The sequence below is a fragment of the Enoplosus armatus genome, chromosome 14 (assembly GCF_043641665.1).
Source record: "Enoplosus armatus isolate fEnoArm2 chromosome 14, fEnoArm2.hap1, whole genome shotgun sequence".
NCBI lineage: Eukaryota > Metazoa > Chordata > Actinopteri > Centrarchiformes > Enoplosidae > Enoplosus > Enoplosus armatus.
Window position 1 is genome coordinate 1,052,501 of NC_092193.1, and position 22,299 is coordinate 1,074,799.

The following is a 22,299-nucleotide window of genomic DNA, read 5'->3' on the forward strand; positions in this document are numbered from 1 at the left end:
GGACAAAACTGAGCTGATTTAGCTAATTGAAAGCTCAACAAACAAACAGCATGTCTGAGAGACGTCAGTGTGGATGCTGAGGAACCGACAACCTCTGCAAACTGAACCGGGGACAGCCTCCCTCTGAGACAGCCGGCAAAGGAAACACACCGCCTATCTGATCACTGTGTGTGTGTGTGTGTGTGTGTGTGTGTGTGTGTGTGTGTGTATGTGTGTGATAATGAGGCAGATTTCATCCTGGGCGGAGACAACAGGAAGCCGCGAGAGTCCTCCTGAGACTGACGACAGAAACTACAGTGAGTCGGTCCGTTACTCTTATCTGTTCATCTCTATCTGCCGGCTTTTAATTGGACCGTTTCTCTGCACATCTGCCACACACACACACACACACACACACACACACACACACATCCACCCACTGTCTGTCTCTCTCCTCCTCAGTGTGTGTTAGTCATTCAGGGTGAAGAGGAGATGAGAGAAAATGTGAGAAGCGAGGAGGAGAGAGAAAGAAAAAAGAAGCTCTCTGTATGCTTATATTATGACGCTGCTTTCTTCATATTACAAATATCTTTATAAACCAGGACTGCTGCTCATTTCAGGCCACATGTGACAGTTTGAAATGTTCATTTTAAAAGCAATTACACCGAGCAAATCTGATCACAGGCAGCAAAGACCAGACAAACATGTGAAACTGTATATTAGACATAAAAAACACGAGCTTCAGATCTAAAGACGAACAGAGATTTCCCTTAAAACGCCAACGTCCCCTCAAAACAAAGAGTGTCTGCTAGCGCCCCCTAGAGGCTGCAGTGTTTATTACAGCCACAATCTCAAAGTGAAAATAAAATAATATACTTTATCTTTTCTTACCAGCAGTAGAGCTAAAAATGTAAGTTTGTCCTGCAGGTGGCGCTACTCGAAAAATATAAAGGGGTTCATCCTCTGGAGAGCAGGAATGAGATCAGGATATTTCATGGAAGTCCAGCTGTTTGTTTGGACTTGGCGAAGGCTCACGTTGGCCCCCGACCAATCACACGACCTCCGGGAACAAGAACGTAAACAAACAACAGACCACACAATAGATCAGTAACTGAAAAGTCAACAGATAGTGAAAATCCGGCGGGACATTGAGCCATATTTCAAGGTAAAACAACACACTTGATAACACATTAACTACCAGTTGACAACAGCCAACGTTAGCATTCAACTACTTCCTCGCTAACGTTAACATTACATTTGATAGGATGTAATCTAGCTTGCAATGTAATGTTAACTGTCTTGATGTAATCTGTATGAACATGTGTTCTGTGTATAACGTTACTGACTTAACCAGAACATTTCTGAGGTTGGGTGCAGAGACAGCAGGACAGTTAACGTTACAGCTTGATTACATCCAGTGCATTTTACTCCCAGACTTCAATAAATGTGTCCAAGATGTGTGTTGATATTTCAGAATTAATTTACGCCTTCCCTATTGTATCAAACGGTAATGATAGCTAGGAAGTGGTAGAACGCTAATGTTAGCTGTTGTCAAATAGCTAATGGTTTATCAAATAGGTTGTTCTACCTTGAAATATTTTCACTATCTGTCTTTTCAGTTGCTGATCAATCGGGAAGTGCTGAAGTGTGAGCTTCCAACCCTGAGCGTGACGTCTGAGGAAAATGGCCACCGTGTGAATATGGTCTATGGCGTCCACAGTGGTGTGTATGATACTGGCTGTGTTGTGTTGGAGGAAATGATTTAGAGAAAAATGTGACATTTTGGAATTTACAGTTGAAAAAAATACTTCCAGAACCAGCATCTCCTCCAAGTCCAGTAGGATTCCTACAACAATAAAACAGACTAGAAACCAAACTACAAGGAAGGAAGGAAGGAAGGAAGGAAGGAAGGAAGGACAGACAGACAGAAGAAGCCTCCATTAAAGTGAATTACATTTTGGACCGTTTGCACCAATTAGCATGTGTCTGGGTGTGCTGCTGTTTGAGCGCCTCGTTATCAAAGTCTGAGTCAGGCTGCACACACACACACACACACACACACACACACACACACACACACACACACACACACACACACACACACACACACAGGGAGACAGAGTGCAGTCCAGCAGTGCAGACTGAGTGTTTGCAGTGACAGTGATAGCAGCTGACAGGTTCAGATGTGATGGCCTCCTTCTAAATTTACCCTGCTGCTTTTTACACATCGCACACTACACACACTCCAAAACCAGGACTCACACTGTGGATCTCTGTCTCTTTGTGTGTGTGTGTGTGTGTGTGTGTGTGTGTGTGTGTGTGTGTGTGTGTGTGTGTGTGTGTGTGTGTCTTTGGGAGGACCTGACATGACCCGGGTCTCTAGTCCTCATGAGTTGTGGGTCAGGTAATACTTGAAGAATTGTGTCAGGTTTTCCAACGTAGAAAATATGGTTTGCTTTGTTTTTTTATTGCTGTTTGAGATCATTTTGTTAACTGTGTGACAATCTGTTCTTACACAGCTGTGGAGGTGGCTCCCCCTGCTGGACTCAGCGAGTCCCCCTGTTGTGTTTCTGTCATTTATTCATGTGCATACTCTGCTATGTATTTGTTATTTTATAAATTATATAAAAATAGAAAAGTAGTGACATTTTATTTATATTTATATTTTTTGGTCCTCGTCCACTCATTCAGACTGGATTAACATCGGGGGGGGGTAAAACCTTCACTGAGCTCACAGGGACTAAAGCCTCCTCATGGGGGCGCCGGAGAGTTCACTGAGTGAGGTGAATAAAATTGCACTCCTTCTCAGAGTCATAGTCAGGTCTGAACACACAGACATGAAACGCATGTTGAATCATTCAGAGTGACGGAGATCATGATCTCTGACGTCCATCCAGAATAAACCTCCAGAAATCCACTCGCTGCAGAACCTGCCTGAGAATTCTCCTGTTTTTAAGTTTCCTTCAGTGTCACAGTGATCAGTGATGGTTGGCTGTACATCCATGAGGACGCTGCAGACAGGAGCTGCTAACAGCCGACTCAGCTGCTTTAATGGAATAAACGGGGCTCAAAGAGGATATCAGTACCGACCTATTGATGACATTACAACAGCACATTTGATTTTATGGCGTCTTGCTCTCCTGATTGCTGTTTTGTTTATATGTTGGTTCCCAAATAGGATGTTGCGCTTGATCTTGTTTAAATTTAACATATCTTTAATCTCTCACTGAAGAACTGAACCAACATGTGTCCATGTCATAAGAGTCACATTAACATGAAGGAAAGGCTATTTTATCTATATTGAACATTTCATGACAGGAAACTCAATGTGCTTTACATTACAGAGTATAAAGCAACAAGTGATGAAGGGATGAACAATAACATGGGATTATTACCAAACTGCAAAAATAAACTAACTGATTAACTACTAACTATTTCAGCACTAAACTGAACAGCAACTACCTACAGATATTCAAAGAAAAGTCTGTAACTCCCAGTGAAGCCAGTAGACACCATTAAAGGAAACCCTGCAGACACCACCACAAGCTTACAGCAGGGGGCAGCACACCATCACACAGACGTCTCCAATGTTGCCAAGCTGGAGCTCTTCCATCAGATGAAATACTGCAGTGCAGAGCTGAAGAGTAACATCGAATGCAATAAATCTATGAAACAAGTCGGAGAATACTTTCTACTGTCATGTATATTAAATCTGCTTTTACTACCCTAAACTCTCTAAAGTATCTACCAACCTTTACCCAGAATACACCGCTGATATTCCAGAAATAACAGGACACAAGCATCAAGCCTTTCCATTTGTTTTGTGCAAACTTGACTCCAGGTGTAATTATATACACATTTTGCATTTCAGTCTACAATGCAGGCATATATTTTAAAAGTGGCTCCGCATCCATCCATCATCAAGCAATCAACAGTTTTTTCCTGTTTACAATCTCACAGCATCCTCACATTTATCTTGAGACCCTTAGCCTGGTTCGGACCCAGAGGTTGGGAAACTCCAATCCACAAACCGTCCAGAACAAAGCGACGGTTCCCCCGAGGACGATTTTCTGGAACAATTTAAGTGGTGAAACAACTCCAATCACAAGAACTACTTCACCCTCTGCCAATCAAAAACACTCTTACAAGTACTGGAAAATACTGTCATTCTGTCATTTCCAGGTTTTCCAGGTTGTGTTGTCATAAGAATCAGTGATTGTGTGTGTTCTATGAAACACTGTGTTGGGGGGGGGCAGTTTTAAGAGACAACAGCCCCCTCATTCATCTAGAGACCAGAAGAAATCAGTGTTGCTGTGAAAACTTTCCAGAGTTGTAAAATCTCTCTCTCTGTGTCTCAGAATTAGAAACCTGAACCTGAACCTAATGGGGCGGTTTTCACTCTGAAGACGCCTGCTTATGTGTATTTTTGTCCCAAAAGACCGTCTGGCAGTGACCTCTTGTGTCTGTGTCGACCCAGATGGCGAGGCGTCGCCCTGAGGTGGGGGAGGGGGGGTCGGGTGGGTACATCAGAGCCACTTGTCTGCAGTGTGTCAGTGCCACTCCCTACCCAGAATCCTCTGTGCTTACAGGCCACCACTAAAATAACTATCCATGCAAAATAAATGAGCCAATGTTTCCACCTTTGACTTCCTTTTGTGTGTCATGTACAGTTTGATTTCCATGTAACTAATATTTACTGCTGATCTGACTCTATTTTTAAATATGGATCTGGGGAAGAGTAGCTGTTGCCACGGTTCCAACTAATGGGAATCCAAATTAGGGCTGCAACTAATGATTATTTTTATTGTCAGTAATCTATTCATTTAGATCAATCTCAAGCTGCAATTCAATGAATTTATTAGTTGATTGGAAGAAAATTAATCTGCAACTATTTTGATAATCAATAAATCTTTTTTCAAATGAAAGTGCTGAATATTTGATAGTTTTAGCTTCTCAAACGTGATGACTTGCAGCTTTTCCTTCTTAACATCACAGTAAACTGAATATCATATTAACTTCAGTTTCCTCCTCTGTAGACCATAGGAAGTCCTCCAGCTGCTGACCAGGTGTTCAGATCAGACCAGGACAGCAGAGGAGACTGCTGCAGACAAACTCCTCTGAAACCTGCAGCCTGATCTGATCTCAGGTCAGACAAAGTGGCACATGGAAAAGCTCTTAGCAGAGCGCAGGGAGAGGAAGCCGGAGCTTTGTGATCTGCTCTCTGTGGGAAAGCAGTGAAGTCAATCAAAACGTCAAGCACTTCCTGTCCCGACAACGACCGCCGCAAACACAAAGAGAGGCCACATGAAAGCAAAGCTGCCGACAGACAGGCGAGGAAAAGGAAAAGTCCAGGCCAAGAAAGAAACCACCAAACTGCTCCAAAGGAGAGTCCTGCCCCCCTCAGACTGTCAGAGTCACAGAGTCCAGCCCTCAGGCTAACACCCTGCAGTGTACGATCATGACACCATGACCTTTTATTACCCAAAACCTGTTTCGACCTGAGCATGAGGTAGAGAGTTGATTTTGTTGATTCAGCTTAAAAGAGAGCAAGTTAGTCATGGAACAAAAAGTTTATTTCATTCATTTTTTAACCAGCAGGCCAAAGGAGTTCTCAATCAGTAACTGTTTGTTATAACGCTACGGATTTCACAAGTTTCAGGTGGAAACAGCAGGTGAGTTTTAAAAATCCAAGTTCAGTTGGAAATGAGCCACGTATTGACCACCGGGGGCAGCAAACACTCCTTGGGCAGCTACTCTGTCAGAAGTACAAGAGAACAAGAGGAACTTGGTTTCATCGCATCAAGCTGCATTAAACACTTTGAACCCCAAACTGCTCAGAATGAGAAAGTCCTGCTCAAAGACACAACACAACAAGCTGTGGTCGCCTGCATGTGTGTTACCTGCGAGAGAGGGAAAGGTGGACTCCTTCAGTAACAATGAAAACAACTATATAAAGGAGGTCCTCAAAACATGCAAATATAGTGATTGACTTTGCTGAAAATGGAAGTACTATCAAATAGTTTGATATGATGAAAGGCTTTAAGATTGGTGTGCAGGGGGATAGACCCAGACCCAGACCCAGACCCAGCCCTGTCCTGCTGTTTCTAACATTTGTCCCTTAATTTTACTTCCATATAGGATCGCTTTAATAATGGAGACAAATCATGTTGACAAAATTCATATTTCTTTATCTCTCTCTTTCCATCTTCCTCACTCTCTCTCTCTTAAACACACAGAAACACAAAGGGGAATCCATGATTCAGTGCTGCAGCGAGCGAGCGCAGATATGACGGCTCAGTTTAATACGCAGGAAAACCACAGAGACTCTCCATCAGCATGAATACAAATGGAGAAGGGGGGGGGGCCCGGGGGAGACAGAGGATCAGCGCAGCAGAGGACGAAGAGGAGGGAAACTCGCCTCTTTAAAGCAAAACCACTTGCAAACTGAGCCATCACACTAACAACTACAATAACTCTGTTTAAGTACAGAAGGAAAAGGAGAGAAAAACACGACTACTGAGTAATGTAGTAACATGTAAAGTTAAACGAACACAAGCAGCCTGTCAAACCGTCCAAAAACAATGTTTAAATATGAATTTAAAAGAGGAAGACGCAGCCCTTCATCCATCACGTCATCAAGTGGATGGTTAAGAATAAAAAGCCTTTTGTAAGTATGGGTTAATACATGAAATAAATACATAAATATATTATACACAGTCAACTTCCTCAGGGTTAAAGATAAAGCTAGTACCACACAAGCACATGTCTGACCAACAGGGCTACTTTTAACAAAGGAAACATTCAACATTTTCATTTCTATCCAAAGCACTTTACAATTGTTGGGTCACACTGCGAGGTGCCACGCAGGGTGCTGGCCAACCACTTCAACATGTGGACAGGAGGAGGTGGGGATCCAACCAGCAACCCTGTGATCAATGGACGACCCGCTCTGCCTCCTGAGCCACAGCCGCCCCACAGGGTGCATGAATATGATCTTTTTCATTCACTACAGATGTCATTTCCTCTAGGAAAACCCAACACAGAACTTCCATTGGAAACCTGTCAATTTAACTTCTAGCTCGTCCTACAAAAAAGTGGCGTCATCACTGGAGGTCAGAGGTCACAACATGCAGACAGTCTACTGAACAAAGAGCCAATTTCCCCCCTCTCCTCCTTCCTTTCTGTTTCATCTGAGCGCCCCGCCCACGCCTTCCCAGCATCCTCTCTGTTCCTCCTCCTCTCTAACCTCTCCTTCTGTTCTCCTCACCTCCCTGCAGTCTGCTGGCAGCCTACTCTCTGCTCTGTGTGTGTGTGTGTGTTAGATGAGTGTGTGCATGTGTTTTTGTCTGAGTGTGTGTGTTTGTTTAACACGCATGGGTGCCTCTCTTGGCTTGTGCTCTCCTTCAGGGCACATCAGCCTCTTACCACACACACACACACACACACACACACACACACACACACACACACACACACACACACACACACACACACACACACACACACACACACACACACACACACACACACACACACACACACACACACACATACAGTAGGTTGTAGTACAGTGAATTGTTAAACTTCCTGCTCTCAGCTTCTGTCGTCACAGGTGGACTCAACATGATGCATCACATGATGTGTGTCAACAACAACTGTTACATGCGGGAAGGTGGATAATATAAGTATTAATAAATATTTATAACTATTTCCTCATAATAAAAGCATTTTGACCAGAGGAGGCGGTCCTGTAACAGACACTGATATGCTGTGGAGAAGCCCATGTGACCGACGGGCTTAGTGTTATTCTCTACATACATTAATATTTACTGGTAATGATTTATCAGTCACTTAGTAATCAGCACAGTCAGCTGCAAACTGTGTGTTATCTGCGGCCGTGTTAAATATATGTGGCTCACTACACACACAACGTCAGTTCAGCCTGAACATGTCATGATGTTTACTTTGTACTTGGTCCTTCTTCACCATCGAGAGATCCATCAGCTAAGAAAGATCATTTTCTTCTTCTTCAGTTGTCACACTGAACAGGAAACACAGCTCTATGAATAAATATTCAGAGATACACACATGTAGTTTTTTGTTTTAAACAGCTTCCACATCAACTGACTTCAGAAAACCACTTCAGGACCAGCAGGAACCAGGAAGTCTGGAGAAGTCATTATATAGGATATGATGGTTTTGGTTATTGAATTTTAAGCCAGGGACAGCTGGTGACCACACACACACACACACACACACACACACACAGATGCAGTATTATAAACTGATCTTTGACCTGCAGCCTTCATCTCATTTGTTTCCTCCTCTGACCAAATCTGTTTAATAGCTTTGTCTCGAGGATTAGGACTGTAACTGGCTGAGGTCTCAACACATGTAGTTTTGGTGAGGATTCCCATCCTGAGCTGTTTCCAGCTGTCACTTCTGAATCCAAAACTTGAATTAGAGCTCAAACATGTCAAAAATAATTTATTTATTTAAAGTTGAACTCCAGCAGGAGGTGTTGTCTCAGACCTGTTTTATGCCCTTCATTCATGTCGGAGCATTTTAGGTTCGTAGACAGCAAAAATACCGTTTAAGACAAAGCTGTTTCAAAAAGCATCTGCCTTACAGTATCGTTACCATGACAACAAATATCTAAGAGGTCACCCTCGAGAGGCAGCAGAGCAACGTCAACTCTTTACGTTTATTCAGATACTTACTTTTATTCCTATTGGAAAAGACACTTTATTAGTACTTTACATTAGTAAAGGATCTGAATACTTCCTGCACCACCGACTGTCAAATGAAAGCTGATAATAAGCATCATATCGCAGGTTAGCAGGTGACAGATGTGACGACAGAGACGTGATGAGCTTTACAGACTTCCTGCTGCAGAGCTGGAGGAAGGTTTTGGGTCAGAAGTTTCTGGTGTTTCTTTTTAAAGCACACTTAAGAAACCAAACACGACAGCAGCCATCTCATCCTATAACTCACCATGGCCTTCAGCTACAGCAGCCAGTAATTAACATAAATAATTAAGTCACGTTTTCCCACGAGAGCAGAGACCAGCGAGGAGTTCATCCATCAACAGACTGCTGCAGTATGTGTTGTTGGAGCTCGACTACAGGAGCTCATTAGCCTTCAGAGAAAGAAGAAGAAATCTCAGCAGGCAAACAGCTGATCAACATTCCCATCAGCCCCTGCAGCTTTGTTTATGGTCATTTTCTACTGATTCTCCCTTTAACCTCCAGCTGCTGCAGACTGTGGCTGTGTGGCTGTGTGTGTGTGTGTGTGTGTGTGGCTGTGTGTGTGTGTGTGTGTGTGTGTGTGTGTGTGTGTGTGTCTTTTTGTGGTCAGTGTTTCCAAACCCTTTTTTTCTGCCACGCTATACTACTTAAAAAAAAACCCAGACACACCACCAGTAACCAGTAAAGAAGAAGAAAACCACACGTTCAGCCAAGAAACTACAGCTTGTCCTTATAAACATGAAGCTGGGGGGGGGGGGGATGATGATCCCACAAACTGCTGGACTGCTGCTCTCAGGCTGGAGGAACTACACACTATTTTTTGCACTATACACATAATCCGATGTTGGATTCATACAAAACAGTGTGTGTGTGTGTGTGTGTGTGTGTGTGTGTGTGTGTGTGTGTGTGTGTGTGTGTGTAAAATTAGCTTGCATGCGTCTGCTTGGATTTTTGTGGCCCCTCCCTAACTATTCTAATATTTCTGCCACACCTTCTACTGCAAAGTATAAAAAGCAGAACACTGGCTAACCGTAGCCCCAGTTTGTGCCTCTCAAACATAGCTGCTGGTAGCATTAGCATTAGCATGCCTGATGAACATCTTACATGGACGAGATTTATCCCCCTTTAGTGGCAGTAAAGACATGAGCTGATAACTGTGTTGTACTCAGAGTTGATGAACAGTAACGTTAACCATGATAAACAGCAGGGCTATGGCTACATACTGACACTCCCCCACAGACACACAGCAGAGAGCCTCTTGTAGCAGAGCTGCTAGCTGAGCTACAACACAGGTTCCCACACAGTGAGTCTCTCAACAGGCCATAAATGTGCTTCTAGTGACGGTCAAAGAGTCCGACAGTAGCTGTACGTCTCTGCCCATGTCCCCCTCAGCCTCCACGTCACACAGCCACGAGGCCTCGTACAGGCGTTGCTCCCTCACTCCTCTGTTGCATTATTGAAATATTCTGGGAGGGAGGGCTCCAGCTGAATTCGAGGGTGTAGTTAGCCTTTAATGTGAGTCAGTCTAGAAAAATTCAAGTCATGGAAACATGGAGCTTCCTTCTCCTGCCAAACTCAACCAAAAACAGTCCAAAGTTAGATCGCTGAGCTTCACGTTCAAACCACAGTCCTGCCCCCGCCCCCCCTCCCCCTCCCCATCAGCTGCTGCTGCACCTGCAAGCTGGTAAAACGTACAGACGTGTGGAGCCACATCATTATGTATTAGGCGGTTTGTTTTGTTTTCACAGCACACCTGGGCAACACTGGCTGAGAGCATGTGAGCAGCTGAAGGAGCCTCTCATTGGCTCTCGGCTCCACCTATCAACGGCAGCAGCAGCGTCTCCCTCATCACCTTCTAAATGTACAAGCAGATTATTCCAGTCATACAACTGGATCCAGCATGTGTCCTCATTAGACCTGCATCCATCACCTGATCAGAGAGCAGAGCAGCGTTCAACAGGTGGAACATTGAGTGCAGAAGTTACTTACAACTAAACAACAACGCTCCCGTGTCTCATAGCACCAGAATAACTCCCCCATACAGCTGCACGTGACACACTTTACCTCCCTGTCCCGCCTACTCTATAACCACTCAGACATATTAAACCTGATAAGAGATCATGCTGGAAAACCGAGGATTAAACCGTTCTGCGCGGTTGTTCAGCTACAAATATCACCACATAATGTAACGAACATGAAACATTCATGGGAAGTAAACTTTTTAAACTTGTGGAAAAAGCTTCAGGCCCGATGTGGACAGGAGTGGTTTTCACAGATGTACGTCCTCAGTGTGGAGGCGTCCTGAGCGGTTGGTGTGTCTGCAGGAACGTGACCAGCAGCAGCAGAGCGGCTGTATTTAGACTGAGCTGACTGTGTTTGGTCCTGCTGAGCCACAGAGCTGCAGCACCCCGTTAATAAGGAGCTGAAAATAGTCCCAACACTGAGGCGCTGTCCTACAAACACACACACACACACACACACAGGCTGCACCTGAGGCTCTGACACCTTGTCTCTGTGTGTGTGTGTGTGTGTGTGTGTGTGGGGAGGGGGGGGAGACACACAAGCACCATGAAGGTTGTTGGTTTACATCTCCTGCAGCAGCAGCATCGTCTGTCTGTTTAGCTGGCACAGATGAAGACGTGCAGGAAGAACATTAATCAGTCACATTACTATTACTAACACTATAACAATTTATCATCAATTACGTCATTTTTCAAATACAAATATCAAACATGCTGCTTGCTAGGGCTGAAAGGATTAGTCGATTCGTCAACAGGAAAATAATCATCAACAATTTTGGAAATCAAGTAAAAAAAAATAGGAAACATTCACTGTTTCTTTTCTGCTTTTCTCTGTTTTATATGTTTGGGTTTTGAACTGTTGGACAAAACAAGACATCTGAAGGCGTCATCTTTGACTGGGATGAGCCTTTTTCACCGATTTCCAACATTTTACAGACTAATCGACAGATTAATCGATAATGAAAATAATTATTAGTTACAGCCCTACTGCTTACAGCTCTTCAAATGTTAAATCTTTATTTATACAGGGTAAGTTAACAAAATATGTTGCTTTTCCTGTTGGTCAGAGGGAGTGAGCGATCTGAAGAAGGTTCAGGCTCCGGTTATTTGTCATTATTTTTTTATTATTATCATTTTGTAAACAAAAGGATGAATCAATTATTCAAAAGGATGATCTTCAATCAGTATTGAAACTCTGTTAGCTGCAGCCCCATCACTCCAGACATTCCCATTTGGTACCACAAACTGCAGAAGAGTGTTAATAAACACGGAGTCAATCAGAATCAGAATCAGAATCAGAAATCCTCCGAATGATCTGCAACATTCACACAAACCGAAGGGAAAAACTCTGTTTGAGGATAAAACCTCGACAAAATAACGAACACATCAAGTCTCAACACCGACAGACTCGTGACACTGATGACTCAATCCTCTCTAACTTTTTAAATATTAAAACCATCCAGAGTGGCATCTCCTTCTTTTACAAGCCATCTTTGGCCATTTCCCAGATAACAGTTTATTCAAACTCTGATACATGAAGACCAGCACAGTCCAGTTTTACTACAGATAAATCCAACGGTTGTGCCTGCTCCAGCACAACATGGCCGCAGCAGGAGCCTCAACACCCCGATGACCCAACAGAACCAAGGCCGAGGGTCAAAGGTCAAAGCAGACAGACAACAGTATACAACATCGTATATTTACAGGGTGAGTTTTTAGGGGGAGCTGAGAGCAGATCAGCGGCGAGCAGGAGGAGGACACGACACACAAAAATGTGATTTTAGAAAAGAGATGGAGGCCTGGAGGGATCTGATCCCAGAACAGCAAGAGGTCCAGGACTCAGCCCGCCTCTACATCTGGGACTTCACACCAACATCCAAACAAGGGCTGAAATCACAGCCCCGACTGTTCTGCTGAATATTAAGAGCTGATTCTTATTTTCGCTCAGTGATTTTTCTCTGCTGCTTCTCCATCCCACATGCCTGTTGGGTCACATGACACACACACACACACACACACACACACACACACACACACACAGAGTGTTCAGCGGCTGCGATTCGTTGAGAGGAACAGGAGCATTTGATGTTAAATAAGAGGACTTTCAAGGCACTCAAGTACTTAATAATTACAAGCTTTCTTTCACTTATTTTGTAATTATTGGTAGCAGTAGTAGCAGTACCAGCAGTAGTACACATGTGACCATTTTGATTGAATAAAAAAGCTACCTGAGCCAAAATCTGATCAGATTTTTTAGTTCATGTGAAAATAATCACAAGTATTCATTTCATAATATTACGTAACTAAAAAAAGCCCCAAACCTAAACGTTTTGGCAGGTGTAATCAACAAATATTTAGGTTTTTATTGATCATAACTATTGTAGATAGTAATCATCAACGTCTGACTCACTGACAGTGTCTGACATTTTAAATCCAGACCCTCGTTTCCAATATTCAAACCACCACTAACTGACATTTTGGCTACAGAAGTCGCAATTCAGCTTCTTTTCACTTCGCACCAGCAACATTTTTTGACGTTTCTGATGTCCAGCACTCGTCTGTCTCACAGAACAGGACAGCTGCTTCAGAGGACAGTGACAGAGTCTGTGTGGGTTGAAGGGCCAGACTTTTCAGTCGCGCTTATGTGCCGCTGACGTCTCGCTTCAGCATGCAGTCCGGTCAGACGTCTGATGGTCGGGCAGCGAGGGGATCAGAGTTGACATTATCAAAAGGTCAACGATCAGCCGCATTGTCTCAACACAACTTCTTAAACACAGAGAGTCAAAGAGACTCCAACTGGATGTGAGAGTTTCATCTTTAACACCACAAAGGTCACGTCCACATGCTGCCATCACACAGCTGAGCTCCTGATGTGTTCAAGAAATGTGAAATCTCCAGGACAGACGTTTCTTTTACTGGTTCAGAGGGAACTGTTATGTAATATGTAATGTTAATGTTTGGCACTATCACTTAACACATTGCTATGTTACAAGATGGTAAAAAAACATGTTTTGTGTTACAAAACTAAAAAATAAAGTCAATGGACTGGAAGATTTCTTTAGTGTTTAGCTAAGTGTTTAAGTCTTCTGACAGGTTTTTGCCAAATGTAAAATGATTCAGACATACTGTAACTGTGAAGAGAGAAAACAGAAGAAACTGCATGCTGACTGTTCCCCTTATTAACCAATTTTCAGATTTTTATTTTACAAATAAAAATTGTTTCAGGTGAACGTTACTTGGATCATGTTCGCTCATATTTCCCAGTACTTGAAACAAGTCTTAATTTTCCAGGTTGTCCAGGATGCGTTGGAAAACAAGGCATTTTATGACATAACACAGCTCCACAGTTTAAACAGCTGTCCACTGAAAACACCTTCAACCATTAAAACCCATTTGAGCCCACTATGGACCTGAACACAGCCTTATCAGCTGCTGCCTGTTAGAGGATTTCCAGAACATGAACTTTTTCTCAAATACTCCAGATCGGAGAAACTAGTCTAGAATTTTCCAGGTTTTCCAGGAGTGCTTTACACTGCATACACCATGAAAGAGTAACAGCAGCAGCCAGGATGATCCAGAGGCACAAGGTCACCAGTTCTAGACGCCCACCTGGCCTGAAATAATGTGTGCAAGGTGGAAAAAGAACTTTTTCTTCCTCAGTAAATGTACTGAGGATACACAGCCACTGCAGAGAGAGATCACACTATACAGAACATTATTAGCTTTCTGTGGAAGAATAAATGTCGGTCATGTGACTTGTGTAAGAAGCTAAAGGACAGTGTAGACGGTGAGCTTTCAACTTTCATCATTAGTCACATCATGTTTAATTTAGAAAGGTGATTAAAGCACACACAGGAAACACTACATATTAGAAACTGAACACAATTAAATGATAATTAGCCTGATCAGCCACCGTCAGTAATCAATACAAAAGGCACGGATTAGGTTGTAAACCATGGATCAAATGAAACAATAACCATCAGCAGCCAAAGTCAAACAGCGTTCCCACATTTTAGTAGTTATCTAACTTTTCTGTTGTGATGACAAAACGTTACAAAAGGAGAAAAATGAGCAGTCTAAAAACTGCGCTCTCAGGAGAAAACGCAACGCCAAACTACTATTAAGAAATATGACAAATTTACAATTCCTTACTTGACCTTAAACACGCACCACTGGAAGAAAACAAGATGTATGTCAACAGATTTCTATTCAATTCGGTATTGATATAATCCATATATTGTATTTCCGTACAAACTTTCTTAATGTGTTTGGTCGCCAGAATGCACAACCAGCCTCCGTTGGTTAGCATCACTATTTCAGTCGGAAAGGACCGTGAGATTGAGAAGTGAACCTTTTCAAAAAGTTCATTTAGTACTGAAATGAGTGCTGTTTGCTGGATCAGACACACGCCGAATTCAACACCGACTCATAATTAAGACCATTCGTCGTCTGCGGTGTTTGGGTGTCGGCATTTAATGGTGTTTTTTCAGGCGTTACCTTAGTCGTGACAATACAGATGCAGTCCATCGTTCCGAGCCGGGAGTAAAGCCCGGGAACATCAGCATCTCATCTCGCGCTGTCCCTCCTGCTGCGCGAGCTCCAGCCAGGCAGTTGGCTCACGGTTTCATTGAGTCTCCGTCTTCATAAATAACGTTACATTCACACACACTCACACCGACCGACAGCCACTATCTACCGGCGAGAGACTGTGTGCTCACCGAGGAGCCACCTCATCCCTCCCCCGGTCCTCCTCCATCCCGGTATCCGGAGCTCAGCGGGAGCAGGACTCACTGAACCCCGCTCTCCTCGAGTCTGAAGCTGCGTTTAAGAGCTGTGGGAAATCTAAACTCTGAAACTTTTGACACTTAACCTGAGCAGCAATGACCAAAAGAGTTGGAAGAAACTAAGTTCAATTACTCTTGTAGCTGGAAGGGTTTAATGTTGTAACACTACTAAACCTCAAGTACTTAAAAAAAAAATGACATCACGTGTTAGAAGTAGTACTACAGCAGCGCATGTTATATTTAAGCAGTTGTATCATTTCTCAATGTGAAATCTCAATAATTTAGGCGTCATTAGTGCATCTCCCATTAACCCAGTCCTGTCTGCAATTTAATTGGGTTATTCATGGACTTTCAATCTAAAAATCGATTTATTCCAACAGCAGGTGAAGGCAACATTTAAATACCTGTACTTTATGACTGTGTAATTGAATACAAGCACATCTGTTTTTATAGATAAATATGTTATCAAAATAACATATTAAACAACTGAACTTCACACCCAAAAACTTCTGACAGTTAAAACAGAGTTCAATTCATAAAGCTTTTATTTTCTGACACACAGAAACAATTAATTCAGCTTTACTTTTAAGAACATTTAGATTTAAATATGGTAGTTCTACTTTTGTTTGAAAAAAGCAACCAACTACCATTTTAGAGGCTGGAACCGCAAATGTTTTCTTGGAAAAACTGAAACAATTCTTAGAAATGGTTACCAGTTCTCTTTCTGATCACGCATGTGTTCTTCAAAGAGGTGTCCTACATAACATCAGACCTCAAACTCATCACGACATGTCAAGGTGACTGCTGAGTCTGCTCAGTTAGCCACACAAGACACTGCTTCAAGAACTTTAAAACACACCGACGGCTCGTTATTACATGTATGACTCAACGCCAAATGGCCGAGGAGGAGCAGGAGGAGGAAGAGTGTGCGTGGCAGCAGCAGCAGGAGGTGAGGCAGCGTGGGCGGGTGGGAATCACAAGTATGAATAATTTACAGTCCCATGAATCTGTCATGTGGCTGCGTCCCCCCCTCATGTGTGTCGTCATATGGCGTGTCATGCCTCCTTATAAAACATTTAGCGCTCAACATGCAACCGGTGTTTTAAACACTAAAGCTAACGAGTCTGAAAAATCCTCAACAGCAGGATGTTCATTTAGTAAATTATGGTCCCATTTAGAGTAAAACAGACGATGAAGCAGGGTCTGCTTTGTATTGTTGCTTTGTATCATTTATCTCCACGACTTTAACGGGATGTTGTGGTACTTGATGTCGACAGCTCAACAGAAGCACTGCAACTGAAAACAGAAGCATTTAAAGAATTTTGTCATGACATTGATGAAAAAAATGTAGTTAATGTGGATTGCTCACAGCTGGCCGATATACCTGGTCAGAGGATCTGATTTGTCCATCCTCAGTTTAAATATAGTGACCCTCTACAAATTCCTTAAAGAAACAGCAACAAGAGTTAGTGTAATTATGTCCCTCTATTAGGAGAAAAGTCATTTTTGCAATGTGCAGCATTTTCTGTTTGTTTTCTCCCTCTCTACCTTTTTCCGCTGCGAGTATTTCTCATCCAACTGAGTGTTTCTGAACAGTGTGTTGGTAAATAACACTCACGCAGTAACTTACAGTTATGATGTGGGGGATTTTGAACAGGTTTTTACTCCAGAGGACTAAAGCTCACAATCTGATCTGTGACACAAACGTGTGATTTTCACGAAGCAGCCACTAGGCGGTGCTGACGTTGTCGGTCTTGTTAAAACAATAGTTCAACATTTTGGGAAATCCTCTTCTTCTCTTTATTGTTGAGAGTTAGATGTTCGAATTGATCATGATTGTACAGTAAAATATGAAGATACAGCTAACAGCCAGTTAGCTTAGCTTAGCATAAAGACTGGAAACGGGTGAAAACAGCTAGCCTGGTTGTGTCCAAAGGCAACAGAATCCTCAACCAGCTCACTAATTAACACGTTCCAGCTTATTTGTTTAATCCGCACAAAAAACATGTTAAAAAAAACAAAGACTAGTTACTACAGTTCATAGAAACCTGACTTCTTGTGTCCACTCCACAATCAGTCTGAACATCATTACAGCAGCGTAATGCCATGGTGCAGACACAGTGTGGAGTACACTGGAAATTGTCAGTGGAGTTGAGTTTTATTTTCACTTTTTACACTAATTATGCGTTTTCTAACATGAACGTGATAACTGGACTTTAACATTGTAATGTTTTCATACATGCGCACACTAACAGAAAATAAAATCAGTTTGCATTATTGACACCCATCAATCAGGTGTATGTGATCAGCTTGTGTGCTGCAAAAAACGAAAATATGCCATCTTGAATACACACGACTTCGAACAGCTGACGGTGTTTCACTGCTCAGGAGAATTCAGATAAAGTCTGAAATGTCTCCAGTAACGTTTCATAACCTGAGATGAATCTCCCCAGATGTTACGGTGAGCTGCAGATATCACAGCTGCTGCAAACAGAGCTGCAAGTGGTGGATGATGTTTCAGCTTCACAGTGGACATTTGCATAAACACATGGTTAACAGTGGCGTTAAGTCAGTAAACAGCTTGTATACAGTCAAACTAAGTGGACCGGACAACCTGTCGCTGGTACAAATACTTCAAACGTCACTCGGATGGACACCATGTCATTTTAACTCCATTTAACATTCAGTTATTTCTGTTGAACAACTTGAAATATGAACAGATGTGATGATGACCGATGCCAGTTAAAGCAGAACAACATGAAATCACAAACAGGAACCTAAAGAGTCAAAGTATGACTGCAACCTGCACATAAACCAGAACTGAAATCCACATGAACCACCACCATGAAGGTCCTGAACACCAGTACAGCTCCAGTCTCTCTGAGTGAACCCAAAAACCCAAAGTCTCTGTTGTGGGATTCACAAAACTAATGATGAGGTGCTCTGATTCTCAATAAATGTATATTTTGGAGCAACTTGTTGAAAAGTAGCGTTGCCAGCCGCAGGGTCAGGAGGCTGGTTATGTCGGTTTTTACAAACACTGAGTTTGGTTAGAGCGTGCGTCAGTTAAATACATCAGCTAAAGGACCACAGGAGTGTTTTTAGATGGGTTGTTCCACTAACTATAACTTAAAAACTGCTCTTTCTACATCCTCCTTCAGTGTTCGTGTGATTGGTTCCACTCCATTTCTATGAAGATCAATAAATCAAGTCAACATCAAGTAAGCTTAAAGAAACTTCACAGCAAAGTTTAATCAGATCATGCTTTGACATCATTTACGTTTGGAGCTCCGACACTGAAAAATCTTACAGGACTTTTTAATGCATCTTATTTTGTGAAGGTTAAATTCCCAAAATATTATTTGATTTGAAAACTCCTGTAGGGTTTAGCCGTACAAGCAACATATCATGATATTTCGCTTGATTTCAAAGTCATTACAGTCTCTGATTCATTCGGCTTCTTCAGCTGAAACTCCACTAACGTGACGTCTTGTAGTCAAACTGTAACACTGAGCGTCAAGTCTATTCTCATTTGGTATGACCATGAATTCTGTATTATTGTAACTGAATAAAAAGATCCATCTATATTAGGGGTCCAGTAATTTTTATATATATATATATATATATATATATATCTCTCAAGCTCTTGATGTTTCTACGTTGTGTCCGTCTGTCTGTCAGTGAGGATCAGTTCGTAGCTCTGAGGACAGGAGGTGTACTGTTCAGACCTGACAACATGAACCAAAATGAATGAAGCACAATGAACCATGACCCCTGAACCCAACACAAACTGCCTCAACATGTCGCTGTGTTTGTTCTCAGTGGAGCTGCATCTGGAGTCTTTTACTACTGCTCCAGAGAGGAAATCCTGCTGAGCAGCAAGACGCAGCTGCATCTGAACAGAGACCATCAGACACTCGTAACATTTAAAGAAGTCAAGATTCACCTGATTGCCAAACGCACATCTGGTAGACAGGTGTGTAGGAGAATGAAGTCACAGCAATGTTTTAGTCACATCTGTCTGCACAAGAACTACTTTGTGACAGCAAGTACTGTTTCAAAATAAGACCGTATTTTATTATTCGTTTTGTTAGTTGTGTGTTTTTTTGCCTGTTCAGAGATCTTTATTAAATGTCAGTCAGTTCCTGTAGAGAATATTAGAGTTAATAAACAGAACTGTAATGGGAGCTTTTAATAAAACAGCACAAAAATAAGAAAGCTGCCTCAGTTTCAACACTTCTACAAATAAATCTAATTCCTGGAAATATTAGATTTCTACACATTGACTTCGGCTAGGTTTTGTTTTGGCCACCAGCCTACACAGAAATAGTCATCATTAATTAACAAATGAAGCGTATCTTATATAAGTCACATTTAGTCGTCTCTCCCTGTTTGAGCAGCTGCTTCTCGACTACACAACATGTCCTCCAGATGTCTTCTCTGGTTCCTCTCGGTCTCATTCAGACTCCACATTTATTGATGTGAATCAACTACAGCAACACCTTGAGGCCATCTGGGCCAACCTGACCCCTGAGCCTGGACCCAGAACCCCCGCCCCCTCCTCCGATGGTCCAAAGCACATGAGGACTGGATGGGACATGCGGCGAAGGTGGACGACACCGACACCCCCTCCCACCAACAGCAGGCGTCTAGTACTTACTTGTCCGTCACGTCCGGGCGGGCGTTTGGCCTGCGCCAACGTGTGCAGGATTTCGTTTAGAAGGGGGGAGTCCTACGAGTGACGGTGTTTGTTTACAATCCGAGAGAGAGGAAAGAAAGAGAAGGAGTTCAATACAAACAACACACCTGGCTCAAACTGGATCTGTTTGTTTTAAGCCTGTTTCAGTGCCAGACGGGTGGAGTTTGTCACAGCGGAAAACACAGTTAACACAAATGGACATTTATTCAGTACTTTTTGAATCCAGTTTGCTTGTTACTAATTCATTCCCACAGTACCTTTGGTCTACTCTCATGCCTTTCTGATTTCTCATCACTACCACTGCACTTGTGTTTTATACAACCCTGTTCACTGTTTCACAAGAGCTTCCAGTGAGGACCAACTCTTCAACTTGTATTGAAAGAGCGTGTGTGTGTGTGTGTGTGTGTGTGTGTGTGTGTGTGTGTGTGTGTGTGTGTGTGTGTGATGGATATATATGTATGCAGCCACACACACAGTGAACTCAACTCAATCATGTCTGTAGTCCAAACAATTGAAATGAAAAGATTTCATCTCTACTTGTAAACCTCCGTTTAACAAAATCATCCTGTGGGGAACATGAATGTCTCGACCACATTTAAAAAGGTAATTAACCCGATATTTGTCAAGATATTTGAGTCTGGATGAAAGTGGAGGACAAACACTGGCGACCCTGTGGCTAAATACATAAGACGAACCCCCCTCATCCGGCACTTTAAACAGGTAAAACAGTGACCCACACCTGAGCGCTGTACTGTAGGCTAAAACAAAAGACCCACTCAGCTTTGTCATGTTCTGGGAACTTGATGAAGTCAGCAAAAAATAAAAACAGCCTCTTACGCACAAAAAGAAAAAGCTGTTCCTCAGGCAAAGAAGCACAAAGCTCACGATCGTCAGATGGAATAAAATAACAAACAGACTCAAATGACAAAGCTTCTCTCCATCAGTCACTCTTTCAAAGGACTCCTCTCCAGAGGCAGGCGTGTTTAGCTTAGCTTAGCACAAACATTGGAAGCAGGGGGAAACTGTTAGCCTGTTAACTGCTACCTCTCCAGTGCTGAAAATACCCAAGTACATTTATTCAAGTACTGTACTTGTAGTATTTACATTTTATGCCACTTTATACTTCTACTGCATAACATTTCAGAGGGAAATGTTGTACTTTTTACTGCACTACATTTATCTGACAAAAAACACATGATGTGATGCAGTACTTTACTACTAATCTACCCAGTAGTACACAAAGTATCTGAAATTTGCTCCACATTGACAAACTACAGTATTAAAATGCTCTGACATATTATTTTGTTTTCATCACCAACAAATACATAATATTTTATAATGACTTAAGGTACATTTTGAAGCCAATACTCAGGGCTTTTACTTGTAATGGAGTATTTTTAGACTGTACTTTTACTTAAGGATCTGGGTACTTGTTCCAGCACTGCAAAGCTCCAAAACTGTCTGATTTACGTGTTGTATCTTGTTACCTAACAAGCTACTTTAAATACACACAATATGTGTCACACACACACACACACACACACACACACACACACACACACACACACACACACACACACACACACACACACACACACACACACACACACACACACACACACACACACACACACACACACCTGAAATGAAGCAATGCGGTGCATTTTGCTGCACTGTGAAGAAGTGAATCAGTGAGGTCTCTATGTGGTGCGTTCAGAGTCCAACAGTCTGCAGGAACATGCAGCGCTGTCAGCTACTAACTGACTCGTTCTGAAGTTTTACCACAACTTGTATTTATAAATGAGCTTTGATGATGGTGAAACAGTACCAGCCGACTCCACCTCGTTTCCAAGGTTCTGTTCATTTTAACAACTTGAACATCCAGACTGATAAATGTGTGTTGTCTTTTTAATAAAGCGCTCAGCAGGTTTGGAGAGATGACCTGTTCAAATCATCAAAATTACATTAAATAAAAATGAAACATAAAGAGAATTTGCTAAATCTGACATGAGCAAACCTCAACTAAAGAAGTAACAGAAGGACAAATATATATACAAATGTATAATGCA

The 22,299-nt window shown here is 42.3% G+C and overlaps 1 protein-coding gene across 15 annotated transcripts in view; it reads right to left on the reverse strand.

Moving 5' to 3' along the window:
- The window catches only part of LOC139296850 (discs large homolog 1-like protein), a 96,148-nt gene that overhangs the window by 54,296 nt on the left and 19,553 nt on the right, over positions 1-22,299 (reverse strand). For 4 of the 15 annotated variants that reach the window (XM_070919398.1, XM_070919393.1, XM_070919388.1 and 1 more), the window contains exon 4: positions 20,192-20,263. The exons of the other annotated variants lie outside the window; for them this stretch is intronic. In XM_070919398.1, the coding sequence (XP_070775499.1) occupies positions 20,192-20,263 (72 nt within the window). The remainder of the gene's footprint in view (positions 1-20,191; positions 20,264-22,299) is intronic. 15 annotated transcript variants of the gene reach the window in all.